The 15,205-nt window shown below is 38.8% G+C and overlaps 1 protein-coding gene across 4 annotated transcripts in view; it reads right to left on the reverse strand.

Annotated features, from left to right (window-relative positions):
• Positions 1-25: 25 nt before the first annotated feature.
• Positions 26-15,205, reverse strand: part of AMMECR1 (AMMECR nuclear protein 1) — a 104,319-nt gene continuing 89,139 nt past the window's right edge. For 2 of the 4 annotated variants that reach the window (XM_088173418.1, XM_014881563.2), the window contains 3 exons: positions 9,246-9,336; positions 7,524-7,620; positions 26-4,325 (listed from right to left, as the gene is read on the reverse strand). In XM_088173418.1, coding sequence (XP_088029544.1) covers positions 4,211-4,325; positions 7,524-7,620; positions 9,246-9,336 — 303 coding nt within the window. In that variant the 3' untranslated portion in view covers positions 26-4,210. Of the gene's footprint in view, positions 4,326-7,523; positions 7,621-9,131; positions 9,337-15,205 lie in introns of those variants that run through there. The other 2 variants (XR_001403501.2, XR_015806896.1) reach the window with 2 other exon arrangements.

Genomic DNA, 15,205 nt, shown 5'->3' on the forward strand with positions numbered 1-15,205 from the left:
TTAAGCAGAGAAACATAAAAAGAAATGGCGATTATTTTTCATTATTTTATTGGGTAAATGATTTAAAAGGTAATAACAATAGTGTTAAAACTACTACAATATATTTTTCCACAGCCATATCTCACAGACCCACAGATAACCTTCTAGCATTTTTTTTCTTTTTCCTCATTTTTCTCTTTTTAAGCCATACTTATATTAAAATGCCCATTGCAACAGTTTCTTCACACTAATAGCAATTAAATGTGGAAGGAAGAAGGATCTAGTTATGAAAGAAGGGGGTTCAGGTAATCTGTGATATTACTGTAATCAACTGAGTTGCTAAGAAAGGAAGGAAAAGACCGAGGCGTTACAAGCTACTCCAGGTAGCTCTAAGAGCCCACTTGTGTCACCATGGCATTGAAAATAACTCGAGATGCTGGTGAACAATTTAAAGTAAGCTGTTTTTTTTCTTGTAACATATAAAACACTAAAATAATTTAGAAACTAGATCCAGATATCTTGAAAAGAATCAACTTTGATATACAAAAACAGTCATAAGTTGTTACAAAAGTTTCAAACAAAAGTTTGCTTTCTCAGTGCGTTTATGTACCAGCGCAATTATTGAGTCCAGAGCAAAGAAAGAGGTTTTTCATTTTTATTTTTTTCTTTAACAGTAATAAAAAAGGAGGAAAACATCTTTGTATATAAAGAATCATTGCTGGTCTTAAGAATAAATGTAACCAGAAACCCTTAAATCTGAGAGGCACACTGGGTTTCTCTCTTTTTTTTTTTTTAAACTTTTTTTTTTTTTAGCATAAAACAAAAGTCACCAGTTTATTTAAATGGAGGAGATACTCAGACTCCCCAAATAAACTTAATTCAATTAACATCACTAGCAAAAATCAGTTAGAAACTGTACAAAAATAAAAAAGTTAACACATTTAATCCTGCAGGGATTTTGTAAGGACTGGAAGGCAGGCTTTAGGAGCAGCATTTGGGCATGGCTGGAGGCTTCTTTGGTTTGATTTAACACACGTAAGAGATGTAACCTACTCCAGACAACAATTTCAAAAACCCGCACAGTTGAAGACAAGTAGAGGTCCATATACAAACTCCAGGTGTGCCAGGGCCGTGCCCACCTTGGTTCCAGAGTGGGGCTGAGGTCAGGACAGGAGCGTCCACCCCTGCCGGAGCAGCATCCACTGGGATGGCAGCAGGAAGGACACTTGAAGCATCACCAAGTAACAGCTTCATGTCAAGTCTATGGTTTGGTTGTATAACTCAGTTTACAGAACAGAGTTTTTAGGAACATTAGGCAAGAGAATGAAAAAAAAAAGTCAACAATCTCTTCAATGGAATAAGGCAAACTGAGTAGTGCTCATAAAAAAAAATCAGCATTTCAACTTAATAAACAGTGAAATAAGCTACTTGGTTGTACCTTAATTTCTATAAAGTACCCCAAATGAAAAACAAATCTGTAGCTAACCCCAACAATACAGCTAAAAGTTACTAAATGTAACTACAAGAGAATGACATTTGTGAGAGCAATTGCTGATCAGCTTTAAGCAAACAGACCTATTCTGTGCCAGTGCATGTCACAGTGAGCTGCAAGTTTGGTTCAAAGAATCCCACAATTACAAACAATCTGCAGCAGTTCAGCACAGTGTGCTGAGGAGGTAGGTGCCCTAGAAACACTGTAGGTAGACTGATTATTCCAGTCTTAAAAAAATAAAAATCATACAATCTGATTGACCACAGACTCTGTAACAGTTTTTTAATTAATGATACAAAACTCTGGTCCAGAAGGGTCTGGCATGAGCTCAGTTCAAAAGCACACCTTTACAGTTTGTATAACACCCTTGAACTATATTTTTAAGCAACAGCTACTAAGAGATAGACAAAAATGCATTGTGCATTATGCTGTATACAAAAAAGGAGACAAAACGATCCTTTTCTCCCCCAAGCCATGGTGGGAAGTATTGCTGACCTTGTCCTTAAAATCCTGCAGGATTGTTTATGCATCAGTATATCATTATTACACTGGTAAGAAATTCTGTATAACATCTGCATATATCGAAGATTTCTTTAAAAATCTGATATGATTTTAGATCCGCATGACCAGTCACGTGACCTTCTTGAGGTTGATTAGCACCTTTCAATACATATATATTTTTATATATAATAGACCTTTTTAAAAAACTTCTAACAATGAACTCATGCAGAAGCACGAGCAAGCTGTAACGAGATGACTGATAAAGATGGGGTTGGACGACTATTTTTCGCAGCAGAATGATTCAGTTTGTGCTCAGGTTCCCTATAAGGGCAAGAAAAAAAACCAACACAACTCTATCAGGTAGCCACTTGTTCATATTTCCACTTGAAGACTAATTCATCGAAAAGTGTTCCCCAAGTTGAAACAAGACAACATTATCATCCAAAATAGCCTCTGTATAAACATGTCATTTTTGCAGCTTCTGGCTGGCATCTTTTGGCTCCTGAAATTTCAGGCCCTCTCTTAAAAATTAAGGCATCGCAACTGAAAATGGTAATATTTGGACGTTAGTGCTGTGGATGAAGGAATACCAAAGACCTTCTACAAGAACCTCCATAGAAATTAAGTGGCAGACCTAACCTCACATAAGGGATGAGCATAATTTATTCTTATCTGACTTTGAAACACTATTTAAAAACTTTTATAGTTAATCCAATTTTTTTAAACAACTGAATTTATCTATTTGATTTTTATATATCTATGTATTTACAAACATTCATTATTCAAAGTAACAGGAATTTCTGCTGTGGTTTACTCACGCAGATTAGGAAGGTCTTTTCTGTAACAGGCAACCTGTGCTGCAACAGGCAGCAGTGGGACTTCTGCAGGCACAGGAGGAAGGAGTAAGCTCCTGCCATCAACTGGCCTTACAAATAGACCACACATACCTTTTACTAAATGCTATTTTTACAGCAGGAAAAAGTTCCAATCGGTTTTCTTTCTTCTACCGTGTGGAGGGGTATCAGAATTATTACACAGTACTTACAGCTCTCAAGCACTATTCCTGCAATAGATGAAAACATGTAACATTATGGCATACTTGTCCTAGTTCTCTCATAACAGTCTCTTATCTTTTATTAAAAAAAACGTTAACTTGATCCAACTATTCATGACTTGATAAAACTCACTAAGTTCAAGAGCAAATGAAAGAACAAAAAAAAAAATCTCACTTTAAAGAGAAAAAAAAGTGTCCAAAACCCTGATGCCAGAGCAGTCTCATCAGGGTTTGCTAGAATGTCTGGAGTATATTTTCTATTAATTTTATATATGTAAGTATATAATTATGTTTTAGTCAAAGGCACTAAAATCTAAATCCATTTTCTTCCTAATATGACATCTGCTACTCACCAACTTGTTTTTAGGACAAATTTGAGTTACTCCTAATTTGGATCATCAGATAGGCATAGTCTCATTACAAATGCATTTTCCTGACTAATCCTGACAGACCTGGACTGCCCATGATTCCCAGCACAGGATGGGACACAAAGGGGTCCTGGATTGGATTGTGCACTATCATTTATGCCACTTGATTCTGAAAATACTGCCATGTTAATATCACCTCTCGCTGTACATGAGTTGCTTCTCTTCATCCCAAAAAAGCATTCTGTCAGCCTTGGTGTTCTGGCTGTTTGTGCTGGATCTGGAGATCCTGTACAGAGCTACATGGAATCTTTGCTGTGAAGGTGAGATATTGTACACACAATGTCATTAAGAATGTTATAAAAATGCAATTAATTGTCTACTTCAATACCTGAATCTGATATGTTTCATTCTCTATCACACCCATTAATGCAAAAGCAATGAATGCCTTTTTGCTAAGCAAAGCATCCCTAACTGCAATCCTTAAACTCTTCCTTCCATCCATAGTTACAGAAAGCCTTGATTGATCTAATTCAATGTTAATGAAGTAGAAATTTAAATTTTCATAAAAAACCTAAGGGTATATGCTGCAAAAAAATCTGCAGAGAATCAATAATAAAAAGGTATGGGATCTTTGTAGTAATGCAGTTTTCCCTCCCGTTGCCATGATAAGCTGAACCGACTAAGAAGCCTCAACATGGCAACGGAAACTAACATCATAAAATGGTACAGTAATAGAGATAGCTAGACCAAGAAGGGGCAGGGTCTCCTGGGAAGAGGTCTGCAGAGAGGTCCAGTGACTGGTCATGTGGCTTAGTGTCAGGAATAATGGTTGTATGCTGGAAGGGGGTGCCCAATACCATTCTGGAAGTGATGATGCGGACGATGGGCAACGTACTCTGTGTAGCTCATCGTCATCTTCTCACTGCGGTACCTGGCAAAAAGCAGAGAGGCCAATTCAGGAACTGTTACCAGGAAGCTGCAAGTAGCACCAGAAATGCTGCAGTGCTGCCTTGTTTAGAGAGAAGAGCTCTGTACTTCTTATGCTGGGAATAAGACTGACTTCAGCTGCACAAGGGAACTGCCACAATTGTCAGGGTCATTTCCTGAATCATATGAGAAATCACAACGTAACTACTTATGAAAAAATACTTTAAGCAAACAGAATTGTTAAAAATGGTTGCCTACTATGTTGGTTGACGTACAGGGAATAGAGAATATCCTGTCTCTTCAGCCAACTCTACAAAAACCTAATAGGGAAAACATAAACAAGCACTACAGATTTTTAGGCTGTTTTTAAACAATCCGTATCAACTGTCTGCTAAATTCTGCTTTTAAAATTATCCCAGCTACATTAAATGTAGCTACATTATTTTTAGACTAGAATCACAGAATATCTCCAGTTAGAAAGGACCCATCAGGAACACCAAGTCCAACTCCCTACTCCTCATGCAACTACCTAAAACTAAACCATATGATTAAAAGCATTGTTCGGACACTATTTGGCCTCCAACGGGCATCTTGATGCCATGACTCTGGACAACTCGTTCCAGTGCCTAACTACCTTCTCAGTAAAGAATATTTTCCTAATGTCCAGTCTGAACTTCCCCTGAGGCAACTTCATTCCCTTTCTTCATGTTCTACTGCTGGTCATCTGAAAGAGGAGATAAGCAGCTCCATTCCACTGCCCCCCTCAAGGAACCTGTAAACCCCAATAAGGTCTTTCTCAGCCCTCTCCAAACTGAACAAACATGTGACCTCAGCTACTCCTTCTGCATCTTGTCCTTAAGGCTTTTCACCATTTCTGATCACTTTCCTCTCGTCATACTTTATAGTATGACGTACTCCTTACAGAGAGGCACCTCTCATTTTACCAGGCATTTAAGTGAGACCGGCAGGCCTGTAATAACAAGGGTCTTCCTTCTTCCAAATGGGACAACATTTGCCAGCTTCCACTCAACTAGGATCTCTCCTGACTCCCGAGTCAGTTGAAAAATAATGAAGAATGCTCTCAACAAGAACATCACCAAGCTCTGTGTAACTAAAAGCAGAATCCAGGTCTTGACAACACATATTCTGAATACATCTGCATCAGTATTGTCTGACAACGAGGAATACAAGGAACTAGTGGCTGCTGGGCATTGCTGAGAAAGCAGCAGCTCTTCTGGAATCCATGGGGATGGTACATGGCACTCAGTGAATGGAATTCCCACTCTAGGGAAACAATGAGGGGCTCTGCAGGTAACAGCTGGCTGTGCACAATCGGGGCAGCTGCACAGCCCCTGCATAGCTCTGCAGATGGCAGAGGATCCCCAGCTGCTGACCCTCTGCATTCCAGACCCCTCTGACTGCTATGAGTCCCTCAGTGCCACTATTGTTTAGCTCTCTCTTTCAAAACATGGCCAGAACTGCTGGGTGTGAACCTGAAGAGAGTGCAGACTCGTGATCAGTCTAAAGCTTTCTTCACACACAGGATGTTTACTTCAATTCAGAAGTCTTGAAAAATAAGTTAAAAGCCCTTACTCACTCCTCCAACAGATATTGTATGAAAATAAATTATTTTCATGTATGAAAATAAATTATTAAAATTAAGTTCTAAATCAGGTTGTCTAATGCTGGAAAACAATTAGTATTTTAATAATACTGTCTCTAATCTGCCAGCAGTACCTGAGATTTTAAGCAAGTAAAACAGGCAGTCAAAAAATCGTTTTTCTGACCATTAAAAAAATTACGGTTTCTCATTTAACTTATCGGGAAACTCATTTTGGTAGCAGTTTCATTATTGTGAACTTAATTACACTAAATATAAGGCTTCTTGTGGGGTTTTTGGGGGGGACTAGGGGTGAACCTTTGGGGCTTTTTTGTTTTGTGCTCCATGCCATTGCTCCACGCAAAATCATGCAGCAGGAGAAAAAACTATAGAGTTTTTGTTTTAATAGAAAAATATATTCCTTATTTGCTGAGGTATACAGAAATGATCTACAACATTATTACTCTTGCCCTCAGCTATCTCCAGATACTCTTTTTGAATATTGTTTTTGAAAATAAGATATCAAGTGTACAGCTGAAATAAATTAAAGCAAGATTTGGGTTCTGCACTTGGTAATTTAGCTGTCTTCTAAATCCTTCCTCCCAAATTTAACCTTCAGAAAAAATGTTTCTCTTACTCAGCTACTCCACAGTAGCTAGGTTCCTATGAGAATCCAGAATTCCAAATACTCATTGAGACCCAAAGTCTTTATCTCCTTGAAGAAGATAAATGGTCAAAACTTCCTTACAACCTAAGATTTAAAAAAATCTTATTTCTCCATGCATGACTAAACAACTGGAGTTCACCAGTCGTTTTACACTGCAGGTTTATATGAATAAATAGCTTTAGAGCCATTCCTATAGACATTCATACAGACTCCTCTACCCTTCACCACCATTATGGGCAGAATATCTGCTGCTAATTCTGAAATACCTTGGCTGCCACACACTAAGTGTTATTTTTCAATAACACTTTGTATTAAATTAGCAAAACCAAACTAAACTAGTATGAAATAAAATATTAAATTCTTGTCCCCACTCCTGGGAATACCCTGACATAGTTTCGCTAGTACACTGGCTGTCAAAGCAGTGCATGGCTAGCATGTCTCACACCTTAAGATTAGGGAAACTTGCACTCCACAGGGCATAACCCAAAGCTTTCTCTGAGGATCCAGCAGATTAGGGATCTGAAGGGCCTCCATGACAATACAACAGCAGCCCCACCACACACCATCTTCCCAAATAAATCTAACAAGAGCAAGTAATCCCTCTTGACCACAGGCCTGGACACTTACTACAGCCAAAAAATCCTCTGTGAGAAGCTAGAGCTAAAACACTGCTGTGAACGTGCAGAGTTATCAACCCAAATGTGCAGGTACCCTGACATGTCCTGATATTGAACAGCTGCCTCTTACTCCTTGCTTAGTGCCACTCATCCCTGTGCAAAGCTTCTCCTAAGTCTGTACTGCCCTTGTGGAAACAAAGCAATCATGAATGATACATCCAGGAGAGTTTACCATTACCATCTGCAGGAGCACTTACCAGGAAGGAACACCTCCCAGCATTACAACAATAGGGCTATGTGCAGTATCCCAGTGCATACCTGGTTAGCTTTATTGTTTTCCTGAATTCATTAGTAATCGGAGCTTTGTAGCCTCCTTTCCTCAACAAGGAATCTATCGTTTGAATGTGGTCCCATCCTGTTGAATTTTACAGTAGCACAAATTAGTGAGAAATGAAGCAATAGGAACAGATGTTGCAAAAGCACAGTACAGTATGTGGTGCTGTTGAGAGTGCAAGGGCTCTGCTGGCATTTGGGATAAACTAAAACATTCTTCCCTACTTCAGAGCAGCTGAAGGAAATACCACATTTAAGATTTCATTACATACACTCTACAAACAACATATATTTTTCATCTCATAATCGAAATACATTAAAAGTGAACCCATTCTATCCAAGTGTCCTAGACTGGGTATGTGATACAAAACTAAACTTTTCCAAAACATTCAGGTATGGTCATGTATCACAGCCACTTAAGATACTATAAATGGTTATGACAATATGGAAAACTATATTTCTGTATAACATTTAAAATAATTATTAGTTGAACATGTACAGAGAACTTGAAATCAGACTTCTTCACTTTACAGAGATATGGCTGATTTTAGAACAACTATATATTATATGTGTCTGGATAATGAAAGAAGTGATGGATTAAAAAACAGATTCATTACTGTTCTCAATAAAATCTTCATGCTATTCAAACCTATTTATTTAAGAACTCTTCTATTTTAAATAGCTGTTAGACATGTTATTTCCTAAAGATGCAATAATTAGTCACATTGTTACATTAAAAAACCTGCAAAAACCACAGTCGATTCGGGCACATACAAAATACAAATGAGTAGTTCTGGAGACTTTAAAGAATCAGATTGCAATTCATGGTCTACTAAAGCTATTCCGAAATTTAGACACATTCCCCCCACAGTTCCTGAATTTAAAAAAAAATAGTTTGGAACACCTCTAGACTTTTAAGAAACTATCTGGAAACAGAATTATTAATTTAAAAGAATTCTCAGTAAAGATATCAGCTGAACCCTTTGTAGACAAACTTATATATAAAAGGTAAAAAAAACCAAAGCAGCAGTAACACAAACTGTAAAAGATTGGGACAGACTGAGACACACTTGGAAATAAAAATACAAAGTGAAAGCTCAGCTCAAGACTGTTCAACAAAATCTATTCTAGTTTTTTAAATGCACAAACTTAAGTCTGTGTCTCTATTAAAAGGGACTTTTAACAACATTATTTTGTACTTCCATACTGAAAATAATTTCCTTCCATCCATTAAAAACCCCAGGAAGTCAGTATTTTTAACAGGAACTGAGTACTAACAGAAAGTACCTAACTGAAAAACAATTTGATCACCAGGAATTCAGGAATAAATCATGGTTAAGATAATTGCCCAGCCTTCCCAACGCTTAACAGGGCTTCTGCATCTCCCTTATAGCCCAGCCTAGCAGCCACAGAAACTGACAGCTTTTAACAACTGTTAGCCTGGCTGACAGCACTGTACCACCCCTCCACATTTTATTTTCCTATAGCTATGCTGCATTTATGACTGGCTTAAAAAACAGCTACAGTTTACTGAATCCCTCTAGGAGACTGACACAAGCATGTAATTGGCATTTTATTTAAGAGTCTTCTTACAATTAAATACTGCTCCATCATCTGACATCAGTGCAAGGTCAAATATTGCATTTTAGATTTATAGGTATGTTTAAATTCTTCACCAGATCATATGAAATAAAGTGCAACAATGACCTTGCTCCTTTGCAACCTCTGGTAAGTAGGTGGCCGTGCGCTTTGATCCTTTCTCGTTGATGAATTCTATTCTAATGCCATGTACACCCACCTGCAAGAGATTGGCAGCTTCATTAGTATACATTACCAGAGAAAAGATACAACAGCTTTCTGACATGGCAACACCCAAACCATGAACCTTTCAGTGGTTAACAGCATTTCATACAGTTTCAGGAGGTGGCACTGCAGTAGGTGTCATCCTTTTGAAAGGTGTTCACTTACAGCCAGGAAAGCTCAGCAGCAGCACAGGTACACAAGATGTTCCTCTCCTCCCCACCATGGAGCTTCATTCCTGGGCTGGAGGAAATCCAGCTGAGGAGCTAAGGTTGTTCTGTCTCCTTTGACACTGTCACTATTGTTCTGGCTGATAAAATCACCTGGTCACCAGCTATAATCTGCAGGTGAAACAGCTGCCAAATGCAGCTTCAATTAAGAGCATTAATTATGTTCAAAGCAGCAACTGAACGATCAAAGATTTGTCACACTATGGACTCAAGACTGGAGCCTTCAAAATTTCTCCTCATGTATGAGGAGGAAACAGAAATATTACAAAACACCCAGCTTCAAACTCCTATTTCTCTGCTACTAAGAACTGTAAGGTGACAAAATGGCAGCATGGAAACCAAGATTACTAATACCAAGGAGCTGGATGCAGATAAAAATCAAAATGCCAAAAATATTGGTAAAAAATGAACAAAGAGGCTGGACACCTTTCCGGGGCATTGTTAAAGCCGCCGTTTTCAGATTATAATCATTCTGTGAAGAGTACCTGTACTGGATCAGGCCATAAAAGATATTCCATTGCCAGAAGGTTTTCAGTTGCTTTTGAATTCTGTGCACAAACACAAAGCATTATTAGATGGACATTTTTATGCCCCCATAACCAAGATGTTATTTCCATTTGAATCCAAAGGTCCCAACACTGCATTGTTTGGTGTGGCACATCCTTAAATTAATAATTTAATAAATTTAATAAAAAAATGCTTAACAGCTTCTCCAGTGACAATTTACTTACTTTACCTCCTTTAACTACAGGGCAGTCAAAAAACAAATAAGCAAGATTTACAAGCTCTATCACTTCTTCAATTAACTTATTTGCTTATATTAAGACTTTTTATGCATGATATAAGCAGGGGAAATGGGAGGAAAAGTCTCTTCTGGCTGGCCATGGCCACAGCCATTTTTCCCTATGAATCTAACATTGTTCATAAATAGGAAAAATGTAACTTTGTGACTAATTAATTTCATTCACTGCAACTTTTAACATGTTATTTCATTACTAGACACGCCTAAACCCCAACTTTCATTACATATATATATATATATATATATAATCACTAGAGAGATCAAATCTGTATACTCAGAAAATATAATTATGAGCCCAAAGGCCTGAAAGTAAAATGAAATTGTGTTAGAAGCTGAAAAAAGCCTACAGAGTTTATACCCAAACCAGTAAGTTTGCGCAGCTGGTGATTTTGTAACTGTATATTCAATACTAAGATTAAATATTTCCAGGGTTTGCACACCTTGAAATTCTGCAGAATATAAGACTCTAAATGCTATACAAGTGTTTTGCATAATAGTGACAACATAATATTCAATATAACCAGAAGCACAAGTGATGTATTAAGTATGACGCAACATTAAAGTTGCATCACTGCTCTGGATGTTTCCAATTAACCATTTTAATGGACTTTCAGGTCCATATCTGTAGAAAAAAGGTATGTACAGCATGGGAAAAACAGCATCCCGTGGAGCATTAATTCAAACTACGTAGCTGAGCAGGATAAACAGCTTTTCATCGTTCAACTCCAGCTACCAGGCTTGAGTTGAATAAATGGAAGCCACACACAAGCAAAATAAAAACGATTCACATTAAGACTGGCATGGGCACAGTGTGTAATTTATTTTGACTTCCTCAAGAGACTAGTGCTCAACTGATACAAACTTCTGTGAGATTTTCCAAAATGGCCCTCTCCAAGATGGGAGGTAAGGGTTGGGTCTGTGGAAGGCATTAACTGCCCTGCTACCAGGACCAGCACACACCTTCCTACAAAGCCTCGGGTCTGCTTCACAGACTAAAAATACTGATACACTACAGGCAGCATTCTGTAGAACAACAACATCTGTCTGTGAAGTTTAGAAAAATAAACCAATCTTGTGCAGATGGAGCTGGAGTTCTGTCTCGCCCATTACCATATATTAGGGAAATGACTGCCTACAGGTATCCTCTGGAGCTGAAAAGGGACCACATAATTGCTACTTCAGCCTCCCACGTGGATAGGAATCTATTTAAATTGTTGCTATTGGGAGAGGAAAGCAAGATAAGGAGAGAGACTTAGGCAAAAAACAATCTCTGCCAATAGAAATATTTCTATGGGGTTATAGTGCATGAAATACTGTGTCCTATATAAGCAGTACTTGTAGATATAAACTTCCTGATCAGTTGTGTAAGTGGCCAGAGGCTACTTAAAATTAGGTTCCATGACAATACTAATTAAATTAACAGACCTTTCATTACATCTAAAGATTGCATTAAACTACATTATTTTACTTCTGAAATTACCTTTACAAAACTTCAGACTTTTTTGTGTATTTAAACATATTCATATTCATTTATTCACATTATTTTTTAATGAATTATTTATTCTCATACACCTTGGGATGAGAGAAAACATGTAGATGCCAGATTTACTTTTTTGCCAAGTGCCTATGGCACTTGCCAGATTACTGCCCACAATACCTCTCTCTATATGTAAGAAAATATTGTTCCAAAGCCCCCTGTAACACCAAAGCTGAAGCAACTCTCCTGATGGACTGCTCTGCCCCAAGACTCCAAACACAGTTCACTAATTTGTCCCTATTGGACTGACTCTCCAACCATATGGTTGAAATGAAATTTGAAAGAAATTACATTATTCTTATTAGACTGTCCAAGGGGAACTTGGGTAAGTACCTAAACATCAGGCCTTGTTGACATTTAAGTTTCTGTGGACTCCACTGTGCAGTAAATTATCATCCAATAATGATTCTGTTCAGTTATATCTACTGCACTGAAATCTGTAAGTGATTTGCATGCATTCACCACTAATTCGTTTTAAGATTAATAAATCGTAAAACAGTTGTTCAGAAATACCTTAAAGCAGGTAACAAAGAGCCTGTTACAGAGAATCCACATGGAATGCTCCACAGCTGGAGCACTGCAACACCCCCTTGGTATCAGGAACAAGCATCTGCCTATTCCTTATTTCCACTCACTTTCTGTGTTCTCCTGCACCTAGACCCACTGCACAGCTCATGCCTACATGCCAGTGCCACTGTGACACCCTGCTCTGGGTTAGGGACAGTGTTGCGGTTCGAGTGTTAGTTGATATATTATATGGATTGCTGCACCCCTTTGTTGGTAATGGTTTCTTCCTTGGTTGTTACCCCTAGTTCAGTGTATAATGGTTTCACCTTTTCCCGCAGGTACCCCTGTCTGTTACCATAAGCCTCGCCTATTCTTCCAGAGTTTTCCCTGCCAAATTTCCTTAATCCCCTCCCAAACCCCTGTCAATCCCCCCTGGCCCCTCCTATTGTTCCAGCACCTTCTGCACCAGTCATCCCCTCTTAAGTATGTGATTTGATGTTATGTATAAGTCCACGCCTATGTTATCCTCCATTGGTCGATTATGTATTCCCCCCCTTACTGTGTACCTCCCCCAAGAAGTTCTGATTGGTCGGTGCTCCCTGCCTTTTTGCGTTCCCTTCCCTCGTGTCCAGTTGCCTCCCCCCCACCCTCCTAATAAACCCTACCCTGGAACTTGAAAAGGTCTCCCTCTGCTGCTTTGCCTCTCCTCAGAGGTTGGAAGCGGCCAAAGGGGGCTTGGAGCCCTAGCTATACTCCTGGTTCCGAGAACCTGGGAGATAGCCCACTCTCAGTGCCGGCAGCCTGCGGAGCTAGCTGGGCTTGCCAGGTTCGGAGTGGTTCAGGCTGCCGCGTCAGGACAGCCCTTCGTTTGTCAGCTGAATCTCTGCAGCAACCTAGAAATGTTTTCCAACAAAAATGCTGGCCTAGAACGAGCACAATATTCCTTATGACACCACAGAACAGTAATTTTCCTCCCTGTTTACCTGAGTAATACTGTCGAAATAGCTGTACGCAAATGTTTCTGGAAATGGAAACCTTCAGATTAAGTGACTATTGCTACTTTCTTGAAGCTGATCTCACTTTGTGTTAGCTGAATTCTACAGCTTTTTAGCAAATATGCTGGCTTCTTTCTCACCATCTTTAGTAGCATCTAAATACTACATATTGATTTAACAACAGAGGCAAAAGACTCCTCAGGAGGTTTGTTCTCTACTTCATGTCAAGCATAATCATTCATTTACATACATGGAATCACTGAATATTGTCCAAAGAGAATAGCATTGAGATCCAGACTTCTCAGTTCTACAGAATAGAAGCTGAGAACCACTGGTGTCACTGCACGTGCAGGCAGGAAAGAACTTCCATAACTCTTGAATATATCCACTTTGTCAACAATGAAAAGCCACCTTTCAGTCAACATTTCTGGCTACAACTATTGAAGCTAATGTTGAAAGCAGTGCACAAAGGCTGAAGGCCTTTTCTATCAAGACAGCACGTACAATTCTGCAGATTTTACTTTAATGAAGAACAGCAACTTCGGGGCAAAGACCTCTTTCAAGGTATTTTAAGGAAGAGGTACTGCTCAAGTCTAGCCAAACGGTTCTTTGTTATAATTACATAAAATTGCAATGCTTTAGGATCTTCTAATAAAAAATGAGAGAACCTGAATTAGGTCCGAATTAGTTTATGTAGGGAAGGAATGACTGCTATCGACAGCACATGTGTTTAGAAACAACTGGTCTTTACGACTTGTTTTGTAACTAGTCCTTTCCTGTGATATCTTTAATAAAAGAGCAGTATTATCAGCAAAAACCCCCATATCTCTGAATTTTTCATGCTGTCCATTTCTCTGAGGTGGAAAGGCTGTGCAACTCCACCCCAGCAGCAACTGGACCACAGTGGTCTCTCATGGGTTCCATGAAGCAGAACTGGAGATGCAGTTCTTAACACTCCCAGTGTTCCTTTCAAAGCCCTACATCTGTTGAGCACTGCAATTTAGACAAAGTAACAGGTAGTAAGAATGCTAAGTTGTATTTTAGGAAGCATCCTTGGGAACATGGCATTGAAGTGGCCCTTAAAAGATTTATAAAAGGTGAAAATGCAGCCATTTGAGAAGTCATGTGGGAGCTAACAGCAGTGAATTCACACACATCTCCTGTTTACTTGATGAAAGTTTCTGCTGCAAAAGGATCTCACATTGCTTTTCACAGCTGAAATACTAATTTATTTAGTTTGGGAAGGTAATTCCTTAATGCGAGAAAACATCCACCACTCTGCTTCAGGATAAAGAAGACAGTCCTGAACTGTCTTCAGACAGCTTCACTCCTGACTTCAGACTCAGCCCCTCAGAGCACTGAGCTGTCTGAATTGACAATTTTGAAATACTGTGACCCGTGTCAGCAAACTGCTGACCTGGTTCCCATAAGATCGTCAGTAGCATACCTAAAAAAGGCAGGGATTCCTAATTAGGCTGATGTTTTTCAGGATGATCTCAGCATGACAAGAGATGAAAGATGCAGAATCTCTCTTTACATCATACTCTAGACATCCTAAAATATCCTTTTGCCATTAATATTACGTAACTGCAGCTCCCTTAAAAGACACATCGGTGACATAAGCTATCTCACTGCCAGGCACACACAGTGATCATTCACTCTTTTAAGGACTAACAATTACGAATTTTATAATCTCATATTTATATGTCACCCCCCCTCCTCTGGGCCCTTTTGCATGGAAACCTAGTTTGCGACCACTTCTTAGAACTGGAGAAATTTACGAAGAGTTTTAAAAA

Source organism: Sturnus vulgaris, chromosome 14, assembly GCF_052056855.1.
Source record: "Sturnus vulgaris isolate bStuVul1 chromosome 14, bStuVul1.hap1, whole genome shotgun sequence".
NCBI lineage: Eukaryota > Metazoa > Chordata > Aves > Passeriformes > Sturnidae > Sturnus > Sturnus vulgaris.